The 13,634-nt window shown below is 29.2% G+C and overlaps 1 protein-coding gene across 3 annotated transcripts; it reads right to left on the bottom strand.

The window, feature by feature from the left end:
* Positions 1-92: 92 nt before the first annotated feature.
* On the bottom strand, positions 93-5,334 carry LOC126779194 (odorant receptor 4-like). Of its 3 annotated transcripts, none has more exons than XM_050503110.1 (9): positions 5,064-5,334; positions 4,524-4,676; positions 4,249-4,431; positions 2,867-3,050; positions 1,847-1,943; positions 782-883; positions 583-671; positions 269-335; positions 93-196 (listed from the first exon to the last, which is right to left on the bottom strand). In XM_050503110.1, the coding sequence occupies exons 1-9, from the start codon at positions 5,332-5,334 to the stop codon at positions 137-139; spliced, it is 1,206 nt and encodes a 401-aa protein (XP_050359067.1). In that variant the 3' UTR covers positions 93-136. The 3 variants fall into 3 exon arrangements, with proteins under 3 accessions (XP_050359067.1, XP_050359084.1, XP_050359076.1); XM_050503127.1 differs by lacking the exon at positions 5,064-5,334 and adding an exon at positions 4,806-4,866; XM_050503119.1 differs by lacking the exon at positions 782-883 and having other exon boundaries at positions 5,064-5,268.
* Between the last annotated feature and the right edge of the window lie 8,300 nt (positions 5,335-13,634).

Below are 13,634 nucleotides of genomic sequence, written 5' to 3'. Positions count from 1 at the left end.
TTTTAATTATATAATAAGGGCAGAAATAGAAACACATTGTTTTTTTTAATTTTAATGCATGTTATTTTCTGTTTGCTGTTGTTGATACCTTAATCGAAATGGGTTATTTACTATTGCATAAATTTCCTACGATGTTCTAATTTTCGTTGTACATTGTGTACAAAAGTGCAAAATATGAATAGGATCTCGTTAAAATCTGAAACATAAGAAATTATGTATTAATAAGTTTAATTATTTATTTTCTCATTATTTAATATTTAAAACTTACCGCAGAGTACGTGACAAGCGATATTTTTGTAAATTTCATTGCAGTAAATGCAATCGGTTTTTGAGATCTGTAAGGAATATTAAAACGTATACTTTATTGGCTACAATGAAGGACTGTATAAAATGTTCACAATGAAGGGCAAACATACATAACATACATATAAAAAAATCTAGTTTCTTGGCCTTGAAATTTCACGGACTCAGAACAACTCACCCATCACAATCGGATCAATGTCTTAGGAACGTATGGAGAATAAACACACAAATATTCATTTTTATAAACTCTGATACTGTAACAAAACAATATACTCGTACCTAAGGATTAGAAACGCTAAGGCACGTCGACAACGCGGGTTCAATTTATACCAGCCGCTATTGTATACAGCTGCAGCAATATTTTCATTCTGAAAATGAATAGAGAATGTCAATATTTGTAAAAGTGTCAATTATTACAATTATGAGCAAATTTTAACAATTATAATGACTAAATACATTTACATATCATGTTACAAACCGCATGAAAAATGTCGTCCGCATACCAGCATAAAGATCCGACTTGTATTAATGCCGATCCCAGAAAAAGTTTATTGCTTATCGCCATTAACGGTTCTAGTAACTGAGCAAAATATTAATTAGCTGTTTTAAAAATACGATTTGATAAAAAAACGGAAAACGGCGCTTCGCTCTCTCGTTGTTTTTTGATAATAAATAAAATAAAATTATATATTAATAGTATATGTTACTAATTATTATTATTATGAAATAATATTTTTCTCGACAGATTTAAAGTTTCAGCAATAGAAAAGATATAATAGATAATGTTAAGAGATAATGTTTTAAAATACTAATTAAATATAATATTTTTCGTCCCTTATTATCCATCAATTTTTTTTATAGAATAGGAAGGAGGACGAGCATATGGGCCACCTGATGGTAAGTGGTCACCAAACGCCCTTAGACATTGGCATTGTAAGAAATGTTAACCATCGCTTACATCACCAATGCGCCACCAACCTTGGGAACTAAGATGTTATGTCCCTTGTGCCTGTAATTACACTGGCTCACTCTCCCTTCAAACCGGAACACAACAATACCAAGTACTGCTGTTTTGCGGTAGAATATCTGATGAGTGGGTGGTACCTACCCAGACGACCTTGCACAAAGCTCTACCACCAGTAGATTGGAGTACAAAACCTTTTTTTATACAAGTTACATTCGCATTTGTGCGTTATTTTTTACTTGTTAGATGATTTGTTTTTCGTATAAATCAAATATATAAAGATAATAATTATAACGAAGAAGACATAAGGAAAGTAAGTCTTTATATTGATATGGCTTGTGTGTTGATACTGGTGTCTAGTGGCCTTTTTTAATATTTACATGGTCTTACATTTCTAATTAAACGACGATACAAAGTTTGTATCGTGGAGTTGTTAAAGTATTGTATTTGTCGAAAATGAGTAGCTATGTATTCTTTATACCGAGCCTCTTTATTATATTTATACTATACAATCTACTATAGCTACGAATTATACGAATCAGAAGGAATAAAGTAGGCTTAAAGTAAATAAATACAAACCACAATGACGAAAACAACACAGCAGATGTTAATGGAACTCATCACAATATTAATAAGATTACAAAGGGAGAACGCTTCCTCCAAATTGTTGCAATAACTGCAAAAAAATAATTTAATACACGACTGATTCATTTCTAAATACAATTTATTTCAATTTTAAATACATCAATCATTACGCTACGATACTTTACTTTGCTTTACTTTATACTTTATTGTACACCACAAGAGATAAAAAAAAATACAAAACATAAATAACAGTAGTATACAATTTTGGCGACCTTATACATACATAGCGATTTTTTCCAGGCAACCAACGGAGTAAGTGATAACTCATAGGATATGAGGTAGGTGGTGCTCCAGCAATAAATAAGATAACATTAATTTATGATTAAACAAACTAATAATTAAATGCAAATATAAAACATATAATAAATAATTTATATTATCAATACACACTACAAACAATAAGAAGGAATAAAAACGATAAGTCCTCAAACATAAGAAGAAAAACAAAAAAAAAATTAAAAATAATAAAAATAAAAGAAATTAATGGTGATAAGGCATTTGAGACAAAAAGTGATCTTTTACAAGTTTTTTTAAAAATATCTGGATCTGGCCTCCCGAATATATAAAGGAAGGTCGTTCCAGAGCATAATAGCCTGAACTGTAAAAGAATTATTATAAAAAGATTGTTATCATACTAAGATATGCAATCAAACATAAACATTATATATGTGTAAAAATAAAAAATATGTTTTGAAACTAGTAACTAAGTAAACTAGTTCGGAATTGTCGAATTCATAATCGGCTTTACGTAAAAATGTTAAGTTGAAGAATGCTGTGTTTTCTTCTTTCAAATGTAAAATCAATCATAAAAGAAAGAGATAAATCAGTGTTTTACTAAGCACCTGCTATACAGCGTTAATATGTGATGCGGTAAAAGTAGGTAATTATTTTACTATCTCTGAAAGATCGATGTTACATTCGATTCAATATATTGCTATCATTTGCTTGTCTTACCTTATTAATCTTTGATGCAGCCTTATATTAGATTGTATTTCTTCATAGTGTTCTTCATCAGTTTTTTTCAATGATCCCACTGATTCTAAACGGCTTTGCAATATACGCAGTAGAAGAGCAATGTGACTCGCCATTCCAGAAAATAGTAAGTCAGACGATACCATAATCCAGACACAAGTGACTCCTAATAATAATAGTAATTATAAGTAATACTTTTGTTTTTAACCGCAGGAATGATTGCTGTAAAAGAATTGTTTCCACGGCTTTGAAGTACGTATAAAAAATACTCAGGTATATTTTATTTTTACATGAATAAGAATATATTTTATTGGTATTTATATAAGCTTTAAATATTAAATTTCCATTACGCTGAACATAGGCTTAAAGAGTATTAAAAGTAAAATAAAATTATACTTTAACGAAGAAAAGAAAAAAAGAGGTTAATGTTAAAAATCGAATTCATTAAAACATGCAAATGCATGAATTAAAAATCTTCATCTTGCTTTATTAAATATTGTAATTTTTAAATCATATATCATGTTTTATGGTTGCTATCTTTATCTAAATAACTTTCTTATAAATAATTATAAATTGTCTATCATCGAAAGTGGTGCAACTAAGTAAAGTGAATCGATGTTTGTTTTGATTTCAGGACGAGATGATAAATGCTTAGATGTTATTCTTGTGCCTGATGACCGAACAATCAAAATTATTATTAATGTTTAATGCATTACTCTCGCGTGATTATTATAATTATTTAGAAATAAATCATCAGATATTATTCGATTGAGCTAGACTTTTAAATCAAGTATTATAAAAAATCGGTCCGATTTTACTAATAATTTCACAGTTAGCTTTACTTCGATTATATCTTTTTCAAGAATGATAAGTTGTTATCAGGGTACTAGAAAATAAATATTTTAATTTATTTATTTGAAATCTTATTATTTAAAAAGCGCGTTTGACATTTGTTCGTGTCTAGGCAGTAAGCGTTATGTATCGAGCTCTTTGTTTTATTTCGTAAATACTACAGGTAAACAGATAGATACTCTTTTATTATTTACAAAACACATAAAATAGAAATACATAAGAAATCACAAAATATACGTTTATACAATAAGGTGGCTTCATCGGTTACTAGCGATTTCTTCCAGACAACCTTAGGGTTAAAATTTTATACTGAAAGAGATGGGCAGGTGGTGCAATAAAAAATATAAATACATATAATAACATAATGTTATTCAATCTAAATTTATATCCTTCCGGTTATATTAATATAGGTATGACATTTAATTGTAACCAAGCATGTAATATTTTACAATTTACAATATTATTCAAGCCCTTTGACTTTTAAATATATAGTCGTAATTGTTTAAGCTTACCAGCGTATATTTCAAACAGGTAGACAGCGATATGAGCTATGGGTTGATGTTTGTCGAAGGGATACCAGGACACCCACACAAACCCGATCTGTGTATCCTGACCTTGCCAGACGCGGTAGAAATAAATTATAATTGGTGTGATGTTGTAAAACCACACACCCATAATATTAACGCTAAAGTACCCTGTGGTGCACAAAAAGATTAAGAGTAATTAAAATATATAAATACAGTATAAAATAACATTACTAAACAGAAAAAATAATTAAATATCTTACATCGATGACTGACACGCAAGGCCATAAGGCTTTTTTCTTTATTTTGTAAAGCATCGTCATCAAGAGGAGGCATGGGCCATATTCCAGCTAGTTTCTCTATTAGTTCTCCAAATACTGTATTTTTATACCACAAAACGAATACTTTTGCGATACCTATAATAATTTTAATCATTAAAATATATTTTTTTACATTCCTAAAATATGAAGCTTTCCATAATTCATGATTTGCTTAAAAAATAGGGCTTGTTTATTGATACATCACTCGCGTTGTCAGCTACTTACATAGGTAAGTTCAATTATAGCGTATGTTGCAGTTCACAAGTCTAGGCTCGTTTAGAAAAACGTGTACCGTGGGAAGTTTCTTGAAGCGGATATTTTAAAGTTAATGGTGGCGACGACGGCAAAGAAACACGAAATCAAGTGTAAAGTTGATATAAAAACAAATCATGTTACCTAATCGTTTGTGTTTGTATAAAAATGATAGTAGCAATAGATATAATAACAGTTAAAAAGTATATAATAGTTTATAAAAAATCTTACTCAATGCGCCGTAACCAAAGGTATGAAAGAGCGGAACGACATCTTCGACACGAGGTGAGCTGGCGAACGTGAGGACTATGTTAATGAATTCACTGAAAACGTGACAACAGATACTACAGACGGACGCGACGAACATTAGTTTTTGGCGAAAGTAAGCTGAAGTGGTTTTAGGCTTATCGAAAGATAAGCCTATGCGCTGCATACTGAAAGTGCTCAGCATCAATGATTCGTCTATTTCTATTTTAGCCGCTTTTAGTGTAGATTCTTCCATTTTTGACGTGCGTGTTATATGAAAGATTTTTAAACAATGAGGCATGGATATCGATTATACATTTTAGACGATACTTGCTACTGTGTGTGTGAAAATAATAAACAAATAGAAAATATATGTAATATTCGTCAGTTAATTGATCTTGATATTTTTTACAGACATTGTTTCGCGCAGTTCATATTTATATATTTTTGAAATATTTTAAACATAATATCTTTAAATGCCTTAAACGATAAAACGACTATTATATTATTACTTAAAGTATTCATTCTAAAGTTTAATTAATATAATTTAATCAAATATAGTTGGGTGAAAGTATATAACTTAAAGTACATATAAAAGTGAGAAGGCGTGTTTTAAGACTTTACAATGTTAAACTTCGAAACTTTATTATTCAGAAGACAAGAGTTGATAGTTTGACACCTCCCTCTTTCATTTACCGATAAGTTTAGAATTATTTAAATAAAATATATCCACTAAGATATGTTTTGTCGACTGTAAATTTATGACCGTGAGTGTATGGCCTGACTTTGCTTTTGTATTATATTATTTTAAGCTATCTGTGACTAAATGACTAAGGACAACAGAAACCGAATAAAATACCTATTTAGTGTTCTTAACGTGCATATAAAGACAAGCTTCGAACATTTTAAACTAGGGATATTACAAACACGATTTCCGTGGTTGGTGGTTATTTGAAATAAAATATTATCCGATAGCGTACCGTTTATATTTATTTGGTCAGGTACCAAATTATTATTATAGTATGAAGTAAAAAATGTCGATTGGTGAGCAAAATTTTAATTTTAATTATAATTAACAGTGATAAACTAATTGTACGGTAAGAAATATTAAAGATTACACTTGCCAGTTTGGTACAGCGTTATGGTGTTATGTTCAGTTGATATGCAGCTGACATATGTCAGCGTGCCTATATATTAAAAATGGTAGTACAATATTATTCCTGTCTCTGAGGTCACTGGTATCCTGGTATCAAATCCGTTTTACTACTTTTTTTTTAATTTTGGTCAACAATTTATTATAACATAATGTATGTATATGTTAACATAATTAATTGTATAACACGAAATATACCTCTAGATACGTCTACGACTTATGAATATTAATGAAAATGAAAATAATTAACTTTACATGTTATTAATTGATGGTGTTGAACGATTACATATCAATTCGATCATCAAGAGATCGACTATATTAACCTTCACCTAATTCTCATCAATGTCATGATTTACCATGAGTCAAATGTCAATAGAAAGAAACAAAATGGATACGTTGATGCTACACATTTTTAAAACTATGTACCGTGATAGTGTAGAGCACCCGAGCTGATAATTTAGTTGTTTTTTTTTTCTGTAGCGAATAACACGACATACCTTGAGTTAGTCAAATCCATTCTTATTGATCTAAGTTGTAATCTTTATCAATATCAAATATAAGTATATGAACATTAATATCTATCAAAACATACTAATACTTATTAGACGTTAAATCAGATATTCTATATTCGAAAAAGGAAGACATATTCTTTCACTAAGGTATATAGAAGAATCTATAGTAGCCATCTGGCGGTATGGCTTAGTGCAAGCTCGTTCGATTAGGACCATCACCCATTCCTCAAATTATTGTTTGGCGGTAGAATTATTCTGTCGCCATATATATATTTAAACGAGTACTACATTCTATCAATAACAATTTCGGTTTGAAGGATGCGTGGGCTAGTGCAATTTCAGGTTTACATGGGATACATATTTTAGTTCCTATGGTTGGTAGCGTATTGGCTAAATATTAATAAATACACCAGTAGAAGTAATACAATTTATTATTTGTTAATTTTAATATCTTTAGTATAATATCTTGTGAGACATTTTAAATTTAATTAAAACAAAATATCATTATATTGTTAAATCGATGACAATCGTTCAGTTCTCCTTTTTTTATATATACGCGGGAAAAAAATATTTTTTTAACTTTTTTACCAAACATTACCAATGACGTTCTGAAACCGATTATATTTTTATTAAATCAAATACAATATAGAAATATGTAATTATTACATATATTAAGTGATGTACATAAATAAGTATTTCTAACAATATGGTATGATTAATATTTCTTACACTGCTAATGTATATATGAGGATGATGGTAGCCACTTAGCATCATGTTGCGTCATCATTTACTCGTCTGCTTTCTTAAATAGAATAACAGCAACTATAATTGATGATATTGTATTGGGTAATAAAGATTTGAGCGAGTGAATATAGCGAGTGAGCGTGTAAAAATGATATTTTAGGTATTATTTAAATCAATTCAGTTCAGGGATAGTTGTAATAAGGTGATTTTATTCGTGAATGAACATCATATCTTTTTTATCAATATTAAACAGAACCGGTAAAAAATTTACGATATCTTTTTAATGCTAATTGGTATTAAGTACTTGCTATTTTTCCTGTTGAAATATAGCTACATATTAATCTTGAGGCATAAATATAGTCTACCGAGTGTACCGTAGTGGGATAAGTATATATTTTACAAAGCATGACGCTATAATTCATTTGTGATGCTATTAATATGGTGCAAACACGTATATAATTTCGAGATATTGTAAACTATATGCTAATATAACTCCATAGTTGTTAACTGTTAATAACAGACAATTGAATTTAAGTAAAAAACATTAAAAATTTAAAGAATTAAATATTTGTTGTACACAGTTGAATTAAGAATTAAATTTAAAATAATCTTTTTAAAAAAAAAATTAATTCGAAATAAAACTGTGCAGAACAAATATTTAATTCTTTAAATTTTAACTTTTCTTCTTTAATTAAATATAATTGATATTATCTTTAATTGGACCCATAAGCAAATATGATTAGATTTTAATATATTCTAAGGTGCTAATTTCAGACTACACATAGGTCACATAGGTAGTTGGTGTTGATAATCATATCTATTGTATATTGTTCAAATATTTTTGAACGTATTTCGACTACGTTGATTACAATATTTAATAGACTGGAGAAATAAGAGTCAAATATATAATATATTATAAACATTATTTGCACATAACGATTAACTTCTTAAGTTTTACATAACGTATGCTACGTGCATATCTCGACAGCTTCAAAATTAATATTTAAATCAGGCATTAAACTTATTTCAAAAGAACCATATACATTTTATATACTTATTTTAAGGGATTCAATTGGATTCAAACAAATCCCTTAAAATTACATTCATCCTATTACACTAGTGCTAAATTATGTGTATTTTGTCCGACTGAGGACAAAATACACATAATTTAGCATATATATTTATTATAATACACATAATTTAAGATATCACCTAAATTAACAAAATAAGTAAAAGTAACTGTTCGTACATTTCCCACGTTTAGACAAAGGATTTAATTCTTAAAATTTATTTTTTTCTTTTCAATTCAAGTAAGCTCTTAAAAGCTGTTTTCATAAGTTAATATACAGCTACATTCAAATATGAACGATATTTTCAATAAACATAATAACAATGCTTCAGTTATATCAGTAAGAATTTAAATAATATGATAAATTTTTGAATCATCTAGTCTAGTTACAAAACGAATAGTAATTATGTTATTTTAAAAAAAATAGACTGGTTTTGAGCACTACATTAGGGATTCTTAGAAATAAATATCCTGTTAGAAAACTATATATTTATCGTCTATGATTTTTTTCGATATTTAATTAATACCTTAGCATTTTCAGCATGTTATGACCATCATTAGGAGAGATTAAATCAGCCTGCTACTAATGTTATAATTGTGTGAACATATAATTAACATACATTAAGATGTATTTTACACTTATTTAGGTAAGCTCACTATTAATTGTTTTCGATTGCGATTCTAACTTATACCGAATCCGAATAATCCAAATCCGATAACTATATCGACATTGAAATGTTTTAATTGTCAATTTTTAGTAATGGGCGGCCATCGACACGGATTGAAGTGATTTAAGAATTTCCCGCTAGAGATGGCGGTGTTTCGGCAAATTTAGCACGCAGCCGCGCTCCGTGGCGCGCTTTACAGTTCGCCACCGTTACGCGGCGATTAAATTGCGCACGCGTACCATGAAAGGTACCGTCCCAATGATTGCAGCGCTGTACACATGTCACTCCACAGCTTCGACTATCATCTGTTTCAATAAAGAGGATTGAAGAGCAATACTACCTTTTAACATACTTTTATTAAACTTCATCAATAAGTGTGTGAGTTTCAACTTAAAGATTTAGATGCGGTGTAGTGTTTATAATGGAGACATATCATAATGATTCAATCGCATTTTTCATCTAAAACGCTGTGATGTTTCAAGTAAGGCGATAAGATACCATAACAACAAAATGCCCTAAATAATACAGATATATAGTTTTTGACACTGACTGAAAACGTCTGAATCGGGAACTGGAAGATTGCGTCCTATGTTCCTCCGCGGCTCGGGATACAGAGCTGTCAATACTACGACGCAAAATAATTATAAAAAAGAGCTATATTTTATTAATGTTATAAATTTGAAAGTAATTACGTATATCTGTATGTCTGTTACCACTACCACTGAACCGAATTTGATGAATTTTGGTATGAAGCAAGCTTAAGGTCTACGGATCCTTTTTACATATAATATTTGTCATTTTAACACTTCTTGGGTAAAGCCCATTTCCCCAAAATAACTAATAGTATTTAAGAATAAGATTAAAATTATATATATATACACACACATTTATATATATGTAATATATATTATTATATTTAAATTCGCAATCAATGGAGCGATACAAAACAAAAAAAAACGTGTACAAAAGTCTGCATAATTAGTAATTACATTTACAAAATTAATAAAAAATAAACTATAAAACCAAAATTTAACTGAAATCCTGAGCACCCTGGTGCTGGTGGTAATATAGTTGTAAAGAGTTTGTTATAAATTGTTCAAAATTGCAAAATAAAAAATTAAATTCTTGTGTAAGCTTAAAATGTAATTTTTAATTACGTCAATTAAAAATTTTTGTGTTATTTTTATGTAACAGAAAGTAGGAATACAAAAACTTCTAGCGAGTGACAACAGTTGCAATCAAAACAATAACAAAAATAAACAAAAACAAAAATATTACAATAGATAATGTAAAAAAATTATAAGGTTCTGTAATAGAACCTTTTGAAATACGCATTTTAGCACAGATTCAAATAAAGGAATATCGGAAAAGGAAACTTTTAAATATAGTTAATGTTATAGAAGTAATATCTGTGCGTCTAGTGCGACTTTTTTTACTTGTTCGATAGCGTTAATGTTAACTGCGATTTGTAAGGAATTCCGACTATTGTCACCAGACGGCACTCTTTTCATTCCACACAAATCGCAGTTCAAAGTAAAAATATACTAAGCTCAGACCAATGCTTTTGAATCATCATTTTAGAATTTGAATTAAAATTTGTAGGTACAAAATCCCATTCCCGTAGAAATTTTTGGACTTCTGATCAAAAAACTGTGGCAAGAAATTTTGTAAGTCCTGTCTTGATATTAATCTAAATATTAACCTAAATAATCCTAAAGAGACGAAAAAAAAGCAATTTTTTATTTATAAAATACGAAAACACTTTTCCCCGACCTTATTATTTGTTACTTTATTACGTATTTTTTTAATGATTAGTTATCTCCATTAAGTAATAGTCGCTTAAATGATGTACGCACACTACACAATGTTTTTTCTGAAATTACACACATTATAGTTCAATGGTACACTTGAATCAGAAAGAAACATTTATTTATTATTTTCAAGATTTATAAATATTCTATAATGTAAGCACGTAAGACCTTCACTCGTCAATTATCTAATATATATCAATTTAATAATTTTATTTATAAATTATTGTACATTAGTAATAATAGGCAAATAATTACATAACTAATGTATACATTCAGAAAAGTGTTAAGGACTAAATATTGATTTGTGTAATACAAGGGATTTTTTATCTAAGGAAAACTAGTTTTATATTTGTAAATACTATTTGTATGAACTTCAATAAAATCACTATGCTCAATGTAATGCACGCCTAATACAACACATATTTAAATTTCTCTAACATCTATGATTATTTTCATTTGCTTTATTTAACTTAATCACGGCTTCAATTATAATATTCGATTCTATTATGCTACCTGACAGAAATCGGTTAAGTGTATTTCAGACGCGAGTTCAGTTCAAAATAAAATTAATAATCGTCGATCTCTCCAAGTAAAAGTGCTACGTATTATCAGTGCTTTGATGAGCGACCCAGATCTGCCTGTTGAGCACGCAGCTCGAGCAAAAACACCTAACAAATGAACGCCAAAAAAAAAAGGTGTTAAACCGAAGTGAAATAGATATTATTTGTATCTCGTATATTCTTCGACTATAATAGGCGATTAGAAATAACAAACAAAACGGCGTTTGCGTATTGTCATAGAAAATTATATACGAATAAAGTAGGATTACAGATTTTTTTTAAATGCGTACACCGCAATGCATCTAATGATATGTAAAATACGTGACTACTGTTTTCCGTCATTTATGTATCTTTTATTTGAAACGTTACTTTTATATGTTGCCTTCAAATTCAACCGTAAAAGTTTGCTTTCATTACATCAAATATTCACTTTAATAAAATATTTATCATAATATTAATGCGAATGTTGTTTATGGACTATTGAACCCGACCTCTTGTCCACAACATTCGCGGGAATGCGCTATCGTGTCGTAATGGTTTAAGTGCTACAGCATTAACACAATAACCCACATGAGAAACATTAATATTGGAAATTGCTTATATGCGATATAGAGACTGATATCACATTTGCCAATTTAGTTTCTATATCTGTGTTTAATGCCGATCGTGATTCAGGTTGTAATTTAGATGTGCATAATTATTATAATCGGACGCTTAAATAAATCTGAATTTTCTAAATATAAATATTTAGTATGTTTTAAATTAGGTTAGGCATTATAAGTTTAACAAATTTGCTGCTAGTTTTATAATTATAAAATTAAAAGTAAACGTGCGAATACATTATCGTCATTTAATAATACATAAATATAAACAACATTACAACTAAGAAATTATCTTAGTTGAAATGTTACGTTTCAGATGAATATAAAAATATTTACAAAAATATTAATATCAATGAATTAATGTAAACGCGAACATTAATTAATTATCATTTATAAATAATTATTCGAATCTGCATACTATTTATATACAGTGTCACACTAGTTATTACAATTTTAAGGTGTATAATTACTATTGTAGGAAAAATAATCACATAGCGGTAACAGCTAATGAAAATTACGGTAAACAGAAAAAATAACAATATCATCTTACACTGATAATGCAGCCAAGTAAGCGGAATAGCTCGTACTAATTTCAAAAGATTAAAAACCAGAGAAAACAATTTAGCCCCTTCTGTAGCACTGCAGCGCGCCATCATCATTCTTCTTATTGCCTTTCTGTCACAGAGCCGTACCGACTCATTATACCGGCTGCAATGACTTACATTCTGTTTCTTAGCCGAAGCCTTCGGCGCTACGCGGTAATTATTTTTGGAAGCGAGTAATTGAATCTGGCTCGAATAAAAACAGATAGGATTGCCGTGCGCGATGTAATTTAAGATTTTCATCTCATGGATAAGTGGCAATGAGAATTACGCGAATCAACACATTAACTTTCACTAGTATATCGTTTCGAACTTGGCCTTAAATCCTCTTTGGGAAACCACAGGAAGTGAGATTAAAATGCCGTCTGCATGGTCTCACGTTTTGTACAATTTTTATTGTATCAGTAATGTTATTAAGTAGTGATAGTGCTCATATAGAAACTATAATTTTGTTCATACCCAGCCTGTTACTGTTGTTTCAAGTTATTACTTTTATCTTTATATTATAGAATCAGCTTTTGTTTTCAACTTTCATAATAGTTTTGAAACCGAAACTAAGCTCGACTTTGTGCTTTAGTTTATTAATAATAATATAGATTTAAGTTATTTAAGTAACGCTAAACATATGTGTATTGCACTTTATATAAAATAAAATAATCCAAATAAATGCAATGTCTCAGCAGTCGTAAAGCTTAACGAAAAACTAAAGATGAAAATCGTTTAATTTACAGTTGGAGAATAACTTCCCACGTAAAATTCTTCTTTGTTTAGCGTAGCTTGAATAAAGTAAGACGTTCGTTCACACGTTGCCATTTCGATAAGATATTAATGAGAT

This window comes from Nymphalis io, chromosome 2, assembly GCF_905147045.1.
Source record: "Nymphalis io chromosome 2, ilAglIoxx1.1, whole genome shotgun sequence".
In the NCBI taxonomy this organism is placed as follows: Eukaryota; Metazoa; Arthropoda; class Insecta; order Lepidoptera; family Nymphalidae; genus Nymphalis; species Nymphalis io.
This window is presented reverse-complemented; position numbering and strand designations above follow the sequence as displayed.